At 34.8% G+C, this 21098-nt stretch overlaps 1 protein-coding gene across 1 annotated transcript; it reads left to right on the forward strand.

The window, feature by feature from the left end:
* The first annotated feature begins 5142 nt into the window (after window positions 1-5142).
* LOC149078974 (uncharacterized) lies at window positions 5143-16514 on the forward strand. The gene is made up of 3 exons (XM_089240476.1): window positions 5143-6239; window positions 6693-7275; window positions 16434-16514. The coding sequence occupies exons 1-3, from the start codon at window positions 5143-5145 to the stop codon at window positions 16512-16514; spliced, it is 1761 nt and encodes a 586-aa protein (XP_089096602.1).
* Window positions 16515-21098: the final 4584 nt, after the last annotated feature.

The raw sequence follows: 21098 nt of genomic DNA on the forward strand, positions 1-21098 counted from the left end.
GTTTTTCTTGTTCCAAAACAAGGAAAATTAATCGAAGTAAAAGTTATATCTATACCAGCTATAATATGGAGTCGGTTTTTTTGTACCCAATTATGTTTGTTTAACGGATTATTTATCAAATTATTTAAAAGACGGTAAATAATTTGTTATGCAATATGAAATTTTCTTTTATTTTTATGCCATGCATTAACAACAGGTCAGGGATCAGAATACCACATATCTAGTAAAAAGGAGTCCAGTCAAGTCACAATGGAGGCAGTTTGTTTATTTTCGTGCTCCGTTAAAAATTTTGTTTTAAAACGTGAATATTAGGTTATGGCAGGCCGTAAATGCGTAATTATTGTCTATTAAGTGTAGGAGTGGGGGTTCACATATGTGGAGTTGTGTGGTGGTGTGATGTAGGAAAAAAATTTGGATATTGTTAATGCCACACGTGCTATATCGGTGCAGTCGCGATCAACGGGCGACGGTTACCATCTTCCGCTATCAATGACTGGAAATTTTCAGTGACAATCGGTGTAAATTTTTCATTTGATTTGTCGGCGGGAATGTCAGCTTCAAAACGGTATGAAGATCATTCAAACATTCCAAGTAGTTCGAAGTGGATGGTATGATTACAAACTCCGGATATAAACTCCAATGGTTTTCAAGCGGTGAAGGTGAACTACATTTGAGGACAGTTTGGACATGATAGGGGTGAGTGATTTTCGAAACTTGATAGCAGAGATCATTAACCAGAACATTTGCTATAATTCAACCTGTTAATCGTTGCCATAACTCTTTTAATTGGGGAGATATGATTTTGTAAAAAGAATCCAATGTTGTGTGTATGACTCGCCATTTTCGAACCAGGTGACAAGTTTTATTATACATTTAAATGGTTTTTGGACTTTCCACTGCATTTTGTCATGTTTGGTGTTTGACGTCCGGAATTGTTTCTTTAACTGATTTTCTTTTGCCATGGTAAAAGTTTTTTGACGAACATTATACTATTAATATTTTGTGAACGAATTTCATTTGGTGACCATTCAACCGGGTCACACATGTTTCTCATGCATTGGTGTTCATAATTCGTAGTGGTGTTAATAGTTTTGTGCTGAATTTTCATTTCTGAACATTTTACTATAATTTTTTGTGAACGATTTTCATTGGCGACCATTCAGTCGAGTCGCATACATGTTTCTCATGTGTGGTTATTCGTTATAATTGGTAATGGTGTTAATAGTTTTGGACTGAACTTTCATTTTTGAACATTTTACTATAATTTTTGTGAACGGATTGATTTTGTGACCATTCAGTCAGGTCACGCATACGTGTCTCATGTGTTAATATTCTTTATAATTGGTATTATAAGTTTATTATTATGTTTATTATATTTATATGTTTCTCATGGTGTTAATAGTTTTGTACTGAATTTTCATTTTTGAACATTTTACTTTAATTTTTGTGCACGGATTTGATTTGGTGACCATTCAGTCAGGTCACGCATACGTTTCTCATGTGCTAATATTCTTCATAATTGGTAGTGCCGTTAATAGTTTTGTACTGACTATGGATAAGTCAAATAAGACACCTGTAGGGATCCCAGCTTTTGATTCAAACATGGACAAAAAAGATACCCTTGTGGGAACTTCAAATCAACCAGACTGTACAGATCACCCATTCCATAAGGACATGAACTCGTCAAATCCAATACTAGATCTTGAGAGAAGCGAGCACAATGAACGGGATAAAAAGAAAAAAGACCAGAGAGATCATCCAATCAACAAGAAAGCCTCCAAAATTCACCAAGTCTTTAAAAATTTGGCCAGGTCTTTCAATGAAACCTTCAATATTAGCTCCCGTTTAGTAACATCGGAAAACTCAGATGTCTCAATCTCGTCGTCAAACTCATCAATTGGCTCCCTCTCATCTTCGTCGTCAACGTCAGACGTGGTCTACAAACTGAATTCCTGCAACTCACAAACATCAATTTCGAATAAAGCAGAGCTGATAAAACGGAAACATAAAATGGGTATTTTCAACATACAGAAAACATCTTCATTTGCGCATAATGAACAACTAGAAAAGCAAGACTCGCTCAAGTTCAGCATAGAAGATTCAGAATGTCAGAGGAGAGTCTTTCGAGCAACTGATGCCTCTAATGAACCGATTACATTTACAAGTCAAGTAGCAGTGAAAATCCCATTGACAGAAAAGACACAAAACATAGATCTTGAAACAACGGAAACGAAAACTGAACCCTCAATGGTATTGAATAATAACACTCTACATGATCTACAGACTTCCTCTGTAGAAGAAATGGCGAGTAATTTCGGGGAACAGGGCAGTGAATCAAAGACACTCCTCTCTACTGATGATCTCAATTACAATGATTCGCAAAGTCAGTTGGGTGTTTCAAACACACCACCTTCTTGTCGGCGCAAACAGCTTGGTAAACTAAATACTGACATATCTTGTGACCCTGAATCTCACTCGAAAGGAACTTCTCTCTCACTAAATACATCGACGGTCCAACAACTCAATCACTTTCCTTCGAAAATAATGGACTCATCAGTTGAATCATGGGATGAAGGCAGTTATATGGATTCTCTACCAGAGGGAATTGATTACACCGGGAACGACAAGGAACTTCAGACAATGCTTGACTTTTTAGACTTCAAGAAAGAGAAACTTGATAAAAGCCACTTTCTCTTACAAGAGAAGTCAGCAGAAATACAGAACCTCACTTCACATAAAAATTCCAAAAGTTTTAAGAGTGGAAAAAAAAAGAAAAGTTCAGGTAAACAAAACGTCAAGTCTCAAGTTAAGAAAAAGAGTGAGGAGAACAATGCTGCCAATATGAACATTTCCCAAGAAACAGAAAGTTTAAAAACCTCCAAGGGAAAAAAAGAGAACCTTGAGATAGGGGTGAAAAAACAAACTCAATATGAAGACAAACTTTGCTCTCAGATCAAGAATACCAAAAAAACTTCTCGTCGGTTAGAAACACCCAACTCCGCTGAAAAACCTGTCAGACGAAGTTCATCAAGACTTAAGGAAAAAGACAAGAACCTTGCCATATCTAGGGGTCAAGGAGGTTCTGAGGATCTCCTCAAGCCCATTTTGATAACAGAAATGCAATCCAGTGATAATTTGAGTAAAAATAATTCTGTAACCTTACCTTCTCAACAAGCATCATCTGAAGTCATATCCAAACTCAACGGTCAACAAGTATATGCACAAAAAACGATGGGTGTTACTACTTCAATCTCAAGTGATTTTTCAGCACATAAGACACTCCAACCAAATGTACACGTACTCCTGGAGGAGCTTCGGGAAATTTTGAACTCCTATACAAGTGATAAAGCCAGAGGAAATGTAGGGTTCTGCATTCCCGCTAAACAACGCAAAAGAAGCAATAAAATAATTGATGCAATCAATATCTGGGCAGACAACATCCTCAAATCGACTAGGGACAACTTCTGCCAAACAGAAATATCTTCTCCTCAGGAACAAACGCTCACTTCGACTACACCACATTTTTTTACTCAGTCTCACCAAGACCGTCTCTCAGCTCAACCACAGATCGAGAAACTTCTCCAACAGCAGATTAGCAATATGGGTGAGATGCGCAACAGAGCACCACAACAACCTCCAAAACCACAAAGAGATGTCGCCAAAGAAACTCACAGAGAGGCTGGAGTCAACACCAACATTCCAGAAGTATCGCATGATCTGCCACAATCAGAGAAAGTTACATTATCTCCATCTGCAACCACATCAATTAACACTGCAACTAGTATTAAAGCTGTCAACACCTACATCTCTGGAGTTGGAACTCGGGCAAGACTTGAACAGTGGTTAAGCAATAATTACAACCTCCCTGCAGCGTCACTGGAAAAAACCAACTCTATGATAGATTCTATTGTGGAATGGATCGAGGAGACTATAAAACAAGAACTCAGTGGTTTGACACAAACAGACTTCCCATCACCACAAGGGCAATGCCTTGAAAAACAACATGGAACTGCGAGAAAATCGGCAGAGAAGAATTTGCCCATTGTGGCTAATTCTGAAAAAATCACACAGATATCAATTCCCATACCTTCCCCTCCTCAACAAAAGGACTCTGTAATATCAAATCACGTAGATGAATTGAATGACAGTTCATCTTCATATGTCATACTTGACGAGATCTCTTCCAATACGGAAAATCCTTACCAAGAAGTCAGCTACAGGAAGAAGCAGAGGAAAAACAAGAATCGGCAGATCTATTCAGTGCTGTTATACAAGAACAGATTGGCTCAACCACATCAAAGTAACAGTAACAACCAAATTATTATAAAAAAATTTGAGAAAAAAATTCACAACATCAGACATATTAGAAATGGTACGGCAGTTGATTGTTACACCAAAGAAGACTGTAAAAACATCCAAAGATTTATACTCAACAACCGAAGCCTCCGGCAGTACATATATGTTGTGTGCCCAGGGACCGATGGTTTTAAACAGCACCGACCTCAACCGCAAACATATGCAGGGGTTAAAACTTCAAATAACAAGAACTTTGGACGTACTTTCAATAATAAAACAACAGCAATGTATCAGAAAAATCCAAACCTCTTGGGTGATATTGTCTATGAGTCCGAGGAACAGAATTATAAGAGAGAGGCCTCTTCGGCATTCAGATTTGGATCCGGCTTGGTTTTCTACAATCGTTGTCATCTTAAGAATCATAGTGAAATTCGAAGCAGTCGTACTACATATGCAGGAATCTCTTGTGCTAACCAAAGAAATCTAACCTCAAGAGCTTGTAATACCGTGCATAAGTATGCCGATATCAATGAATCTAAACTGACATTAAACGCTATTGACCAAAAGGACATCAAGCAAGTTATGAATGACTTAGAAGAACAGTTAAAATACAGCAATCTACAGGAGCTCATTGCTAGTGCTAGAATAGATGAACATAGAGGTCAAATCACTTTGATATGTACAGACTCGTCGGCTGCAAAGGTGATAAGTTCGGCAGTCGCGAACAATTTCAAGTTGAAGTTACACTTGAAAAATTGATAACAAGATAACACATCGTTTTCCTACACATATAAGTCAGGTAGCTTATTATATATATAACTATTTTAATATTACATTTGATATACAATGCCTCAAGATAACATCAAGGACGCAATAGCCAACTCCCGGATAACAGGTCAAAATAGCAGACGGGAAAAACACCCAAGATTATGTCGACAAGAGCAAATTCAATGCTCTTCAATGACACCATCTCCAATGGGCAATCTCAAAATACTACAAATAAATGTAGATCGAACTAGAGCGGCAATAAACTTGCTTGTAGATACAGCAATCAAGGATAAGATTGACATAATTGCCTTGCAGGAGCCAGGAATATCAGGGAAGCCACTGCGCGGATTTCCGAAAAGATGGAAAAGATGGATGTCCAGAAATGGGAAAGCGGCAATCCTGGTGCTCAATCCAGACATTAACCCTATGACATATCATACGAGCAACAACATCACATCGATTAGAATCTCACAGCCTCAACATGATCTAATATTAGCTAGTGCGTACTCTTCACCAAAAGATTGTGTTGAGAATGTTCTTAAAGAAATGGACCAACTATTGAAACTGTCCACACAAGCGAACTTATTGTTGTGCGGCGACCTCAATAGTCATCACCCGCTCTGGGGAGACCATAGAACAGATACTAGAGGAAATAAGCTCATTGATTATTCTAATAGGAACAATTTATATTTTCTCAACCATAGTAATTCTCCTCCCACCTTCGAGACGGATTATGGGAAAGGATGGCCGGATGTGACTATTACGAACTCGCATGCAACACTACTGAATACATCTTGGAAAGTGGACGAGAAAGTGACTCTCAGCGGACATAAATACATTTATATACAAACGAATGTGACTATTTTCCAAAAGCCACAGAGACGATATAAAATAACAGCGAGGAAGCTAAAGGTTTTCATCTTGAAAACAAAAAGCGTAATTGAAACAATACAATACAATTTGAGGAAATGTCAAGACAACAAAACCCTCCAACAAATATGCCAGGAACTAATGACCTATATTACTAACATGTGTGAGCAGACATTTCCAAAAGTGAAACCTTCACCAATTCAAAACCTCGCATGGTGGAATGATGAACTAACGTTAGAAAGGAAACGTCTGCGAGCACTAAAGAGGAGGTGTGAAAGAGAAAATGACACAGACACTCAAATAAGGTTAAAGCAATTATATCGAAAAGAAATTGCATTATACAAAAATAAAATCAACAGGGCAAAAAAAGAAGGCTGGATGAGATTTTGTGAAAAAGCGACGGAGCCTTTTGGGAAAGCATACAAGACCGTCACAAATACAAGCTCATTTCTTCCCCAAACATTCCTCGTAAATCCTGATCATCCAACAACATCTTTGCAAGCTGCCCAAAACATTTTAGAAGAAATTTTCCCCAAAAATAATGGGGAAAATGAAAATACTGTAATGCAGTCAAGAAATAAGCAGAATACTGATACCAGAAACGATCCACCTTTCTCAATTCAAGAAATTAATAGAATAATTGATAAACTAAATGTGAAAAAAGCTCCCGGTCCTGATGGAATAACAAACGCATTGATTAAAAGTATACATGCTTTCCACAAGTTCTTTTTCCTGACTCTCTTCAATAAATGCCTCAGCTTCAATATTTTCCCTACAGCATTCAAGAAAGGGCAACTGATACTTTTTCTAAAACCAAGAAAAGATCCGAACAATATCAATTCATACCGTCCAATAATTCTTCTAAACACAATCGGCAAAATTCTCGAAAAATTGCTGACACAAAGAATCAACTACTACATCGAGAAAACGAAGTGGATCAGCGATAAACAACATGGATTCAGAAAGGGGTTCTCGACGGAGACAGCACTATCAAAGATTCATGACAGCATACAAACATTTAAGAGCCAAAAACAAGATGTTGCCCTAATATCAATAGATATTAAGGGAGCTTTCAATAACATTTCACATAAAACAATAGTAAAGCAACTTCTCAACATCTCAATGCCGGACAATGTGAGAAGAACAATGATTGATGCAATCAGAGAAAGACAGATATCCCTTCTTACGGATGAAGGTGAGGCCACTATAATTCAAACAAAAGGGTGCCCTCAAGGTTCCTGTAGTGGGCCTATGATGTGGAACCTTGTCATAAATGATTTACTTACGAAAAACTGGCCAGAAAATATAAAGATTCAAGTGTATGCGGATGATATTGCTATGGTAATTGGTGATTCAACAATCCGCAAGGTCACCGAGCACGCAAAAACAGCAATGGTATTATTGGATACATGGCTCACAAAAAATAATTTAGAGATCGAATTCTCCAAATCCAATTACTTATGGATTTCTCACAAAAAGGGAAGACCAACCATTAGACTGCGAAACAATCCAATAAGACACAATATGAACATCAAATATTTAGGAATAATGTTTGATAGAAACCTGACATGGTTCAAACATGTGAATTATCTGATCACGAAAACACAGAAATGTTTACAAAATTTTAAAAGAATGGCTGGTCCTGCATGGGGCATTAATACGAAAATTAGAAATACGCTTTATAAAGTGGTCGCCATCCGCATTATAGCATATGGTGTTATCGCATGGTTCGGTGATCCCAAACAACAACTAAGAACAAAAGTAGACTCTCTTCAAAGAAAATTTCTGCTATTCATCACTGGAGCCTATTCCACAACACCAAACAGTGCGTTACAAGTATTAACTAACAATCCTCCTCTACATATACTTTTGGAAAACGAAGTACAGAAAGCAAATTTAAGGCTAAAGCGCGAGATTAATATAAACAATGTAACATATCTTCCTACAGATGTAGAGCATAAACATCCACCATGGACGTATCACCCGGTGAAAGATATTTTGCCAACACAGGTCTTGACCATAGATATAGAAGAATCAACAAATCGAATTATTTTCACAGACGGTTCAAAGACCGTGGATGGCGTAGGGGCCGCCTACATCAGTATATACATGGGTGAAGTAACAGACAAATGGAACTGCCGATTGCTAAATAACAACACTGTATTTCAAGCAGAGTTATACGCAATCTGGATGGCGGTCAGTTATGCAAAAAATTGTGCAGAAAAATCAACTATAAAGACAGACAGCATGTCATGTATACAGGCAATACGAGACGTAGAATCCCCTTATAGCCTAGTGCATGACATTAGAAAAACACTGATGGACCACAGGAAGATTGCAATACGATGGGTGAAAGCTCATGTTGGCATTGAGGGGAATGAAATGGCGGATAAATTCGCAAAAGAGGCTACAAAACACCAACATGAAAACCATCTAATGAAATTACCGGCATCCTACATTAAAAATCTGCTCTTGCAAGAAGCGTCAGAGAAATGGCAACACCATTGGCAAATATGCACAACTGGAAGAAAAGTCTTCGACGTAATACCAAAAGTGGGTAAAATGAAAGAAGTCATGCCGAGAGAAATAGTAATGTTCCTCACAGAACACGGTCCATTCGGTGAATACATGCAAAGGTTCAAAATCAGCCGGACCAGTACGTGTAGATGCGGCCATCCGGGAAGCGTGATACACTATGTGACACAGTGTGAGTACACAAAGGGATACCATTTACAGGCGCCACCGAACGGACGAGAGATCTTGTGGAAACGGAAAATTATTTTACAAAGATCTGCAACGAGGAAACTACAACAAGTCTTGGGCTATCTGATAAATTATAAAGAAACTATTTTGATAATAACTGGAAGTAGTGAACAATCCACTAGTGATTCGGAAGTGGAATCTGAAACGGATGCGGGTTCCATATAGAGGGGCGCACTTGGGCTCCTAAACCATAACATTTGAGTAATACACCCTGTATAATTTATGAATGTTTTTGTATATACAATTTCATAGTATGATGGTGGTTTAGTAACCTTGTATATTAGTAGGAGCTCATTATGGCATTTGTTGTGAATATGTGACGTACATAGTAATGTTTATGTGTATCAACAATTATTATAAAAATGGGAATTTATATTTTGTAATTAGCGTATATTATGTAAATATGTGTGGGTAATTCAAATGTGATCGCTGCCACCCAGCACTGTGAACAGGGGCTGTATTTGATTGTTCCCGCCGCACTTTTTAGTATGATAGTAATTTGTAACCTTGAATATATATTTGTATGAGTTTATGGTGATATTTGTACCCAATACTACCTTCATACAGTAATGTTTTTGTGCATTTCCAATGGTATAAAAAAAGGGAAATTTTTGTAAAGTAAATAATATATGCATGTAATTCAAATGTGAATGCCCAGCACTGTCAACGGAGGCTCTGTTTGATTATTCCCGTTGCAGTGCAGGCTCTGTGTGAATTCTCTGTGTGTGTGTGTGTGTGTATATTGCATGTTCTGCAATAGGTCAGGCAAAACTGCTCAGCGCTGTGGACGGAGGCTTTGTTTCTTCGTTTCCCGTCACAGTCGAGGCGCGGTATATATGTAATTTGTATACATTGTGTATTGTGTATTTTGATCATTCTCAAAGCTCTCCCACTTCAACTTGCCAGCTTCTTCCTCTTCTTTCTTGCCCACAAGTCTTTTCCACATTTCTTTCGGAATCCCAGGCTGCGGTCTCCGGCCCTTATGTGCCACTGGGCGCACGTGCAATTTTTCTCCCTAGTCATTGGATTCAGTCACCCATTTTTGTCAAATGGCTCGTATGTTGCATTGGTTGATGGCTGTCTTCCTGGGGAGAACGACGCGAGTAATTCGAAACTTGCGAGCACGGGGCAAGGGAAGCCACCACTATAAATCTTTGCTTACTTTTCCGACACAACTCTGCCTCTTTTGAGGGAACGGAAGTAAGGTGCTTTGCATCAGTCCGGGGTTGTGAGCGGTTCTATCTATCTATCTATCTAGTAAAAAGAAAATAGATCTATCCAATATTTGAGGGAAAATGACATTCAAATTTGTGTAGGAAGAGTTTTGGATGAAGCTCAATATTTCGCTATATAAGTGTTATATCATTTTTCCTCTTTATAAACTGTTTGGGGCAGAACATATTTTGCAAACAGGGGAATGCGTATTTATATGCTGCAAAGGATCGCAGGGAATGTTCTGCAAAGTTGGAAAAACTTGGCTATTTCAGAGGATCTTTTGCAAGAAAGCCATACTCGGGGACCAGGGAAAAAAAAGCTAGGACCCAGTTGGTCACGTGATCATCGTTTCTGCTCCGAGTGCTATAGCCCTCTCTTTCTCATTAGCCCCGGTAGACTGTGCAATGCCATCAGCTGTCGCCACTTCCACCAACTCTCGTAATAATTAATCAAATAAATATTTTTGTAGTTATTATTGTACTTTTTGTCGTTCCAGCGTGACGTCGAAACCTGCATGCGTTTTTTCGCGATTTTCACCCTTTCAACGTGGTTTGCGACAACATGTTCCATTGCAATTTTTGTTCTTCTTGATGTCTACTAATAACCCTCTGAGTTTGTCGGTCCATTAACAGAACACCCTGTATTATAATTGAAATCTTTTTTTTTCCAAATCTCAAAGAAATGTTAAAAATAGTGAGTTATTTTGAGTTTCGTTTTTGAATTAATTTCTAAAAAAATCAAACTAAAATTGAGTATTAGCCATAGCCGAAAAAAACAGTGAACAATAAGTAAAATAATCCATAGATATTAATTATTGGATAATTAGTGTAATAAATTACACGTAAAAAACCAGAATTTTCTAACAAACAAGAAACGTATTATCAAAGGGGTTGTGGGAAGGTAAATCATATTGCTCTGGAGGTGCGAGTAGGAAGAAAAGGTTGGGAACCACTAATATAAATCATATGTATTTTAAATAATAAACAAATCGAAAACATTTTTTTTCCGTGTATCGGTGACTCACACGTAAGGTCGACAAATCTCTTGTAGTAAGATTACAATCATAATATCTATTGCTATGTAAATCCCATGATACATAACACATCTATGTAATTGAAGCGATCTAATTAATTGTGAAAATAGTAAAAGAGCAAAACTATATGGCTGAAGGTCGATGCTTATTTTTAGTTTCGTAACGACAATATTCCCTACTTTGACGCACTTGATCTCCTCATCCATTTCCACATTCCACAGACATAGCGCATGCGTAAATATTCGAGATACTCACATTTCTCTTTCCTCACGCAGTTTATTAATGTTTGCAGTAATAACAAATACCGGATATGCTGCAGTTTCACAAGCAAGAGAACCGCTGGTTTCCTTCGAGATATTGACCATTCTCATGGCTCCTGACAGGCTTAATGGAAAAACGGAATGAAGACTTCAGAAAGAAAAAAATAATAATAAGGACTAGAACCGTATCTTAGAAGAACGAAGAAAAAGAGGTGGAAAAAAAGAAAAAAAGAAATGATAATAATAAGAATTCTATCCGCATTCCACAGCAACTGACGACTAAAGCGTCTTAATAAAGTCTTATCCGTGAATGACTTATTCCTCGTCAACCTTTAAATTACAGAGTTCAGATGGATGAAAACAGCAAAAAGCGAGGCGGGTAGAGTTATAAAAATTAGAACAAAAATCTTCGGTAGCAGCTCATCTTATAAAATGTAGAGATTTATTCAAAGAAGTTATTTTTTGTGTAATTTCACTTATTTTTAAAAACAGGGTATCCCTTCAATGAATGTATATATATATTGGGAGCCTAGATCCAATATATTTCTTCGAGTATATTTTTTGACTATTTGGATATCGCTGATGATCTTTTTTTTTTCCGGCTTATGGAAGGAATTCACTTCCGCAATTTCCGTAATTATCGAGCGAGGAGCGGAAAAGGAAACGTCGGCAGAGTTTTAGGATTTTTAACGGGATATTATATTCATTTCGATTTACCAGACGGAATTTAATTAAAAAGGCTTATTTATTTTCATTTCTACTTAAAATACTTCTGTTTACTGTTCTGGTGCTAATTTCGATCACTTTCTCTATGATTCGGATTCGTTTCAGAATTTATTAGTGGATGTGCATTTTAATCTGCTCATCCATTTATAATTTTTTTTTTTATATTTCATTAAGAAAAACAAATGCAAAAAAAACCCAGTAAAAATTTGTAGTTACATATAAACATTTTGTATTTATGTTCTGATATTTATTAAGAAAATACTTTATGAATGATATATTTTTGAATCTGGAATGGATGAATTACAACAATTTAAACACTATATTATTTATATGAATTTATCAAGAACATGCTTTTTTAGGGGAATTTCCACTTCTCAAAATTCTAGAATTTGTAGTTTGCGATGTATTCGATTCAACTCACAAAGTGACATTGACCTGCTGTTTTCACAAACATTTTTCACTATTATGATGCAGAGCGTCCCACGAGCAATGTCCGAAAGGAATAAAAGTCCTACCGCTTATATGTCCAACTTAAAGTAACACACGAAAAATTCTCTTAAATAATACAGGGAAACACATAATTTAAGCATCACGTAATAATAAATCGAACATCACATGAGAAATTCGAGGGGAAATTAGATAATTAAATAATAATAATTAATTAAATAAATAAATAAATAAATAAATATATATATATATATATACATACATATATATATACATACATATATATATACATATATATTTATATACATATATACATATATACATACATACACACAATTAATTTCAATCAAGAATTGTCAATTGGTAAAATGTATGACTCTCTTTTCATTGCGGCAAAAAGTATATAATGTATAACGTAACGTAACAAAATTTTATGAAATCATCGGAAATTGAGATTCCTGATGTTAATGCAGCTTACACGCCCTTGAAGGAATTCGAAAATTGGAAGTAGAAAAAAAAATCAAAATTTCCAATCGCCAATGTCTCGGTGAATTTGTCTTCAAGCGTCACTCTGTATTATAGAATAGAACAGGCCGAGCACAGCCAGGCTCTGTCATTTATGCGATATAAGCTGGTTTTCCCTGAGGGCGTGGCCGTTGTGCCGAAGAAAATCACTACTTACAAGGAAACAAATTTCGGGGTCCCTATCGTGGGAAATAAAGGACCCCCCAAGTAATTTATGTGCATTCACATACAGTTTCAAAAAAGTATGTGCAACATCAAGCCTATAAAAAAATTATCACGTTGTACAAGGAGTTCAGGTGATCTCCCTAAGGCATACAATATGCATATAAATATTCAGAAGAAAAAAAAACAATATTATATTATTTTGTCCATGTGAATATATATAGAATATATCACCCTTGTAGGCTTTCTGGAAGGATCAATGTCCCTTGGAGCCGCGTAGATGTCATATTTTGTATGTGTGCACTCAATTTTCATTATCGATGTCACTTCGCGTGTGTCTTTGTGTAATAGGCTTATTATGTATTCTTTTTTTCATACAAAAAATTCAAATACGCGATTCAAGGTAATGTGCACAAGTAAAAAGTACGAGACTACAATAAAATTAGGTGGCCTGGCGTGAGACCTAAAGGAACATGAGTCATATTCATTCAGGTACCATTGCTAGAAGTACGTTCAAGGCCAGGTATATACAAAAATAATATAGGCTGTACAAGGAGTTCAGTGGGCCCCTATTGTTTTTAGGGTGCTTAGAGGATCTTTTGACAATACGCATTTGAATACGAAATTCAAAAAGTAGCACTTTATATTACAGTAATACAGAAATAAAAAAGCACTTCTATTCATCCTGAAATATGGAATGCGATTCAATTTTGAGTTATATTGTTGCACCCTGAGAGGTTATGAAATAACTGAAACGAGATCCTGTGGCCGGTTGCAAAATCAGTCAAGTAGCTCTTCACTCTTGACATGTTGAAGCACCCAATTTTAAAAACTGCAACTCGCGCTTTCTGGGCCACACACTTTCGTACAACACACTCTATTTGGGCTAGAACTACGATAAAATATTAAGAGTTATCGTAAATATGAATAGAGCGGTAGATCAAGTTTGTGTGTTTGGTACACGAACAAATACACTATAGCTCTAAATAGCTTTATTTTCTGCGATAACCTCTAATTTTCCTGTTTAAATACAAATTCAAAATGAATGAGTGTTCCCGAATAGGTCGAGCATACTAATTGGTTCGAAATTAATGCTTCTTCTCACCTTGCCACCTATGATAAACATTTTCTCTCTGCAACGCTATTAAACCGTCCACTTTTAAGCTAATTTTTAATAACAGTTCAGAATTTTTTTTCTTTTCTTTCATGAAACAACACTCGGTAATTTTTCTAACTCAAATGACACTGCCATGTGTTGTTCATTCTATGGCTTTCTACAGCTTTGTAAAAATCAATAGATACAAAAGTAGAGATAGGGGGCTTGAAAACTTTTCAGTTTAAAAAAAAGGAGATAAAGATTTTATTTTTGAAAGAATATCTTTTGTAGCAGCAGCAGATGTTGCTCTCGGCGGAATGTGAACCTCTCTCTACTTTTCCCACCACAGCCATTCCCACGGGCTTCATGCGCTTCATTTGTTTCTCCCAACATATCCTTGAGGTGCCCTACATAAAACATTTTTTTTTTTCTGGAAAATCGCGTAAAAATAATTTCAAAGCACTTTCTAACTACATGGCAAATAAGAGACCGGAACAGCCGTCGTTATAATTAGCTTCATTCGCGTCTTCTCCAGTATTAATTTTCATTAACAATGTTTTCATTTTTGCTGTATACAGTATTCATACGTTCAGAACACGTATGATCGAATGGATAGAAACGCGAGAACGCAAATGTGAATGAATGAATTATATACATATTTAGAAGGCAACTTCACCGTTCAAAAGATTAAAAGCAGTATCTATACTCAAAAGCTTTTTTCCCCTTAGATAAAATTTACTTGTAATCAGACAAAAAATAGTAAAAGCATTAACCGGAGTTATCAAATGTAAATTAATTACGTGATTATAAACGCAATAGCAAATAGATGTAGTAAGATGTAAAAACAATAACAGATATAAATAAAGTTAAAAAATATAAGAAAATAATGAAAAACACACACGAAATAAATACACACCAAATTGCAAATGTGTATTTCAACCTCGACTCTTCAGCTAATAAATTTTATACATATTTCCAGTTTATATTTATATTAAAAAATGTATCGCACTATATTATAAATCCATTCCACTCAATTTTTTAACAACATGCACACACAATGATTGGAAAATGCAAATACACACTGGTCCTTCGCGATCGATTTTTGCCTCTCAATGATTTAAAAATAGTGAAAATACTGGTTCACATTATGGTTCATTGAAATATAACACCATTTTTGAATGCTAGCCATCATTAGCAAATTGAACATTTCCATTACCTTCTTGATATGATTTACTGTTTCAACACTCTACACTTATCCGTACATTTTGTTAATTGCATAACATTTTCTTGTATCCAGGATATTCTGAAATAAGTGACAGAATGTTAAATGCGATGGAGTCTTAGAGTATTTTTGTGTTATTATATATAAAATCTTTCTTTCAACCGAAAATGCAATGTTTAGGAGATAGGATGCACTGCATATATTAGTCAGTAGCTTAATTTTTGGTTGGGGGGGGGGGATTTATCATTCCGCACTCGTATTCTCATCAACGTGCATATAACTACACGACTTCTGAACTCGTACATATTAAGCTGATCGATAGAAACGGACGAGTTGTTCAGAAGTTTCAAGATATAAGCTCTCGATCAGGCAACTTACAGTGTGTGAAGTGGAAGTGGATTCTTCTGTGCTATCAGGAATGGTGTTGGCGTAAAAATAAGCTTCAGAACTGCCGATCTTATTATATAATAAAGCTGAATCAGCCTTTCCCATATGAAGTTGATTCGAATCATGTGTAACCACGAGAGCTGTTGAACGGAAGTTGCCTAGTTATTAACAAATCGGAACCATGGAGTCTTAAGTCCATTTCCCCGTCTTTTTCATTCTAAGAGAGTGTTTAAATCGGTGAAATATGGTAGACTTTAATCTTATTTTTTGTCTACGCTTGGATGAAGTGCATTTGAACACACGTTCTTTGACTAAAAAAATTGTAGGTCCCTTTACAATACTTAAGAATTTTGACACACTTTCATTTAATTCCGAGACATGTCGTCTGAGGAACTATTATGTAACTCGGAACTATTATGTAATCCAATTGAAAAATGTGGAAGAAGAATAGCTTATTGGTCATTGTTCCTTTTTTAATTAAAATGATTAAGCTTTTTTCTCTTAGGAAGGGATTTTATTATAAAAATTTCAATAACTTTTTTGATAAAACTTGAAAAATGCAACCAATAATCGTATCGGTTACATTCGAACTAACGTAATCGGTAGCCTTATTGGTTGTTTTTATTCCAAGTTTTGTAAAATATATTTTTTTAATTTTTATAGTGTAATCTCGGCCATAGCAATATTCTATTACAAGCAATAGCTCTTCATGACGAAGAGCTTGTGATCCTAAACCTTGGTTGATATTTCCTATCCCAGTGATGGGCCGACCGGACTGGGCCTAAAAAAGCAAAAAAAAAAAAAAAATTGTCGGGCAGGATATATTCTGACATTAATTCACAATTGTAATTTTTATGCTTGGAAATGAAATAGCAGGATGTGCTATATACATTGAAGACTGTCACGGTTTCATTACAAATCACACAAAATGTTTACTTTTTAAATATGACAAAACTGAGCAAGTATATTTTAATAGTTTCATGATGCATATTCATTGCATATGGTGTTTCATTTTTCGTGTATGCAAACGTTTTGATATCAATTTTTCTATTTATATTTTATATATATATATATATTGTATAATAACTGTATTTTTCGATATGCAAAAAAAAAAAAAGGAACATCCCCTTAAATGATTTTTTTAATTCTGAAGTTGAAAATGTCTATTCTATTATTTTTAAATCCCCGGCGGGCTGATGGATACGCGTGCCGCAGTTTGTCCATCACTATCCTATCCTATTTTATTATATTTAGTACTGGTATATACAAACTATTGATTCACCTTTTCCACCTATAAAGGTTGAACATTCACTGATTGTATCAAAGTATATTTCAAATAAAATTCCCCTCCCCAAAAAAAACCCCAAATATTACGTAATAAGTATCATATGTCGTAACATCTCATTGTTCATCGTATTTCTCACGATAATATCAAAAAATAATCATAGAGATGTTTTCTCCGAGTAAGAAAAGAAACATATATTTCAAAGAAAAAAAACATGAAAAAACCAATTTCTTACTGCTAGTTGTTAATATATATATTCTCCTTAATCCGTCTTTTCCTTTTATAACACGCAATATAACTTATTACATGAGATGTTATGTTACAAATAGGCTATAAAAATTGATTAGGATCTCGGAAACCACGCGATACGTAATGAAGAAATTAGAGGCGTGTTTTTATTACTCGCTTTCGTACCTTGAAAATAATAAGGAGGAATAATGCATTCTTTGCAAGTTCCTTATGAAGTATATTCTATGCTACTTTTTTGGAGAAGTCTTGTAAGTCAATATTCGACAATCTGTACGAAATCATTAACCATTTATTTTCTTCGTTCAAAAAGCATAAAATTAAGCAACTATGCCAATGCCAACTAAGAATAACTAAAAATTTAATGAAAATTGTAAACTTATTGATCTGTATATTAGAAGCTTTATTTTAACCATTTCAGTACTGACGGTTCTTTAAAGTACCATAAAGTTTTTAATCCCTATTTTAATATCTTTTTACGTTGTTGGATGTTGGTATTTTGAAGTATGAAGGCTGAATGACTAGTTTACGATCAACAGATGACAACACAAGACTATTAGTCTTTTTCAAAATGTATTAGATAAAAAATTTCAGTTAAATGCTTGCCCCTGTAAAAGTGTATACTGCATCGCACATTAATGCGATGCCTTAAAACACTGATTTTATCAAATGATCCCTGATAAATGTATAAAACAAGTTATGACTTTATTTGCGGTAAAATTAATAAGTATCCATTATTATGTATTATTCAACATGTTTGAATTTGCATTTCTTATTTGTATTGTTAGCGTATAGTGCTGACAAAACTTTCAAGTACCAGGTTAATTAAATCCTTCTCCACTAATAATTATTTTTTGAAATAAAAATTATGACTTAATGACAGCTAAAATGACCTAGCAAAAATTGTTCATAATAATTATTTCATTTGATCATAATGTGGTAGATACTGAAAAAGTTAAAATTTAATTGCATTGGAAAATCCGAAATAATTCTACTATGGTAGTCTATTTGGTTAAGGTATCCGACTACGTTGAAAACGTCATTTTGGAAGAAAATATAGATTTTCATTTTTTAAAATTTTTTATGAAAGCCCTATTTGTTGTGATTCACAAACGGGCCTTGTTTCGTTTATAAGATGCTTAGAATCAAAGTTACGTTCACTTTAGTGTTGCGTTTTTATATACAAGTAATACGCGAATAAAGACTTTAAACGTGTTTTACGAAGAATGCTATTTTTTTGACATTTTACTTGATTTTGTGACATGATTTGTAAAAATTGATGCATTGCATCCTTACGAAATTTTAATGCGATATTTTGCTATACATTGTTGAGGTTATGAACCAAAATCTAAGGTCTATGACATATATTTTTTGAACTACAGTGTTTTATAGACAAAATGTAGGCTGAAATTTCAAAAAAATTCACACGTACTTAAACATATTTTGGTGTAACTTATGAACATATCGTGCAATCCTTTAAATTTTGGTTCATAACCTGCAACATTACTAGCTAAATGCACTGTGGAAATCACAAAATATTTCATTAATAAAATGTTTTGCAATCGTGTTTCGAATATCACATGAATTTTGCCTAAAATTTGACATAAAAACGACTTTTTCATAGAAAATATAATAGATAGACCAAAATTTGCCACTGTTTTCACCATTTCGAGACACTTTCTATCAAAAAATGTATTTAAAGGTCACTCCAGAACCATTTTAAAGAAAAGTGACAAGAAAGGTAGTCGGATACCTTAATGCAAGATATATGGAAACATGGCTATATGTGAAGGTACTGATTTTTTGGTACGAAAAATTCATCTCTGCTTGCACGGGGACTCGAACTCCGGACTCGTATGCCAGACGAACACTCTATCAAATAGAATGCTCGATCGAAATGCGTCGAAGGTAGAAATGTCCTATCTGTCTTCATAACTTAGGGGCGGATCACTCGACCGGCATTTGAAAGATCGCTGGCTCGAATCCACGTGGGGGAGAGATGGATTTTCCGTTCAAAAAATAAGCAGCTCTACATCTAGTAGAGATACTAAGAGATGCCAGTTTTCTATTCATCTTGAATTCTGAATATCAAATAAATTCAGCATAATAAAATTCCCAATACGTTTTTAATTCACTTCCAAAAACGTAACACGACTTAAATTTCTAATAGCATTCTATAAAAAGATCAATTAAGCTAAGTTCAATCATCATTATAAATAAGCGATTTAAGTTTTTCAAATCGCTGTTTAAATAAAACGTATCGCAGTTTTAATGTATATAGTCAGCACCATGCAGGTTCGTAAATTTTTTTTTTCTTTGAAGGAGAGTAAGAAAGGGATGGGGGGGGGCACTATGTAGATATAAGAAGTATATATTATATATCTCCCAAACCTTTCATAAGGCAAGGTTATATTATGTATGTAAAATGAATAAAGATTGTTTATTTTAAAATTAAAATCTTTTATAATCGTCTTTTCATACTTTAATAATAGAAAGAGGAGTGACACAAAGCTGATTATGTACAAAAGAATAGAGGTATTTAAATTTCGCAGAAACATATACAAATTAAACAAGTTATAATAAAAATAAAATGAAAAAAAATCACTCAATGATATTTTATGTCAGGAAACAATTCAGAAATTCTGCTCAAATAACCCCATAATTAGACTAAAATATTCATTAATAGTCATCTGGAAGTAATAAGTTTATTAACATTTATGCGTAACGCAGTAAAATATTATCCTCACTAATATTTATGCGATTAACGAAAGAGAAGATTCGTATTAGAGTATATACCAGTAAGTTTGGAAGTAAATTACATTTTTTTTTTAAAGACTCGGTACGTACTGAATGATTTACTAGATTCAAACTCATTATCAGCTTGCATATGGAGTACAATGCGAACACTTTTCGAACTTGGAATAATATTTTATATAATCAATATATCTGAGTAAATAAAGAAGAGAATAAGTAATTCATTCAATTATAAGACTTTCAATGCTTCGTATATCCACTTATCGCTGCTTGGTAATTAAGCATGGCAGAATTAAAATCTTAATGCATAAGAAACATTCCAAATAATTATTCCTAATACTCCAGGGAATTGCTCGGTTATGACAAAAATTGTGTTGAAGTTATCCAAAGAATTTTGCTAAAATAGCTAGAATATCGGAGCAAGACTTAAATACTTATATTAAAACAAAAGAATGACTACACAGTAATATATCCTAGTAATTTTTAAAACGTAAAATAATTTGATTATAAAAATACGGGAGGGAAAAAATCGAATTAAGTGCTACCGAAAAAATGTCGAAAACAATGTTTTCAGAGTCGACAACGACAGCGAATGAGAATTTTTAAGTGGGCTTATGTAAGTGTTTGGAAATTTCTCTTTGGCGAAAAAGTTTTCTTCTCTAACCAAGAGTGAAATAGTTTTTAGCGTAGTGGAAAGTTTTTCGCGTGACAGCTTGCGTTAAACGCATGCATGCATAGGCTTCTGTTAAATATTCGCTCTTAGGGGGAAAAAAATGATTTTCTTCTTTATTATCATCTCTCCCCTTTTTCTCAGAAGAATTAAATTCTTGAATGTATTATTTTGTCATGTCTGTATATGTTCATGCATACACAAACATGGTTTTCTTTTTTCATTTTAAATTTATTTTAAATTCTCCTAAGAGAGAGAGAGAGAGTACTGATGTTGCCAAGGTTTCGACAAAATTATTCAAAACATGTCGGTTTTTGTTTACTGTCTCTGCGTGTTTCTAATCAAGTAGAAGCTTTGAATGCTTATGTGCGTA

Source organism: Pholcus phalangioides, unplaced genomic scaffold, assembly GCF_987345545.1.
Source record: "Pholcus phalangioides strain wild (caught in Gottingen) unplaced genomic scaffold, Ppha-v1.0 ptg000013l_1, whole genome shotgun sequence".
Classification (NCBI taxonomy): domain Eukaryota; kingdom Metazoa; phylum Arthropoda; class Arachnida; order Araneae; family Pholcidae; genus Pholcus; species Pholcus phalangioides.

Bases quoted from the DNA above. Each gene is read 5' to 3' on its own strand.
- LOC149078974 (XM_089240476.1), top strand. From the start codon at position 5,143: ATGCCTCAAGATAACATCAAGGACGCAATAGCCAACTCCCGGATAACA. The intron at 6,240-6,692 runs GTTAAAGCAATT...TAAATGCCTCAG, and splicing joins GACACAGACACTCAAATAAG to CTTCAATATTTTCCCTACAG. The intron at 7,276-16,433 runs GTAATTGGTGAT...TAATTTTTATAG, and splicing joins ATGCGGATGATATTGCTATG to TGTAATCTCGGCCATAGCAA.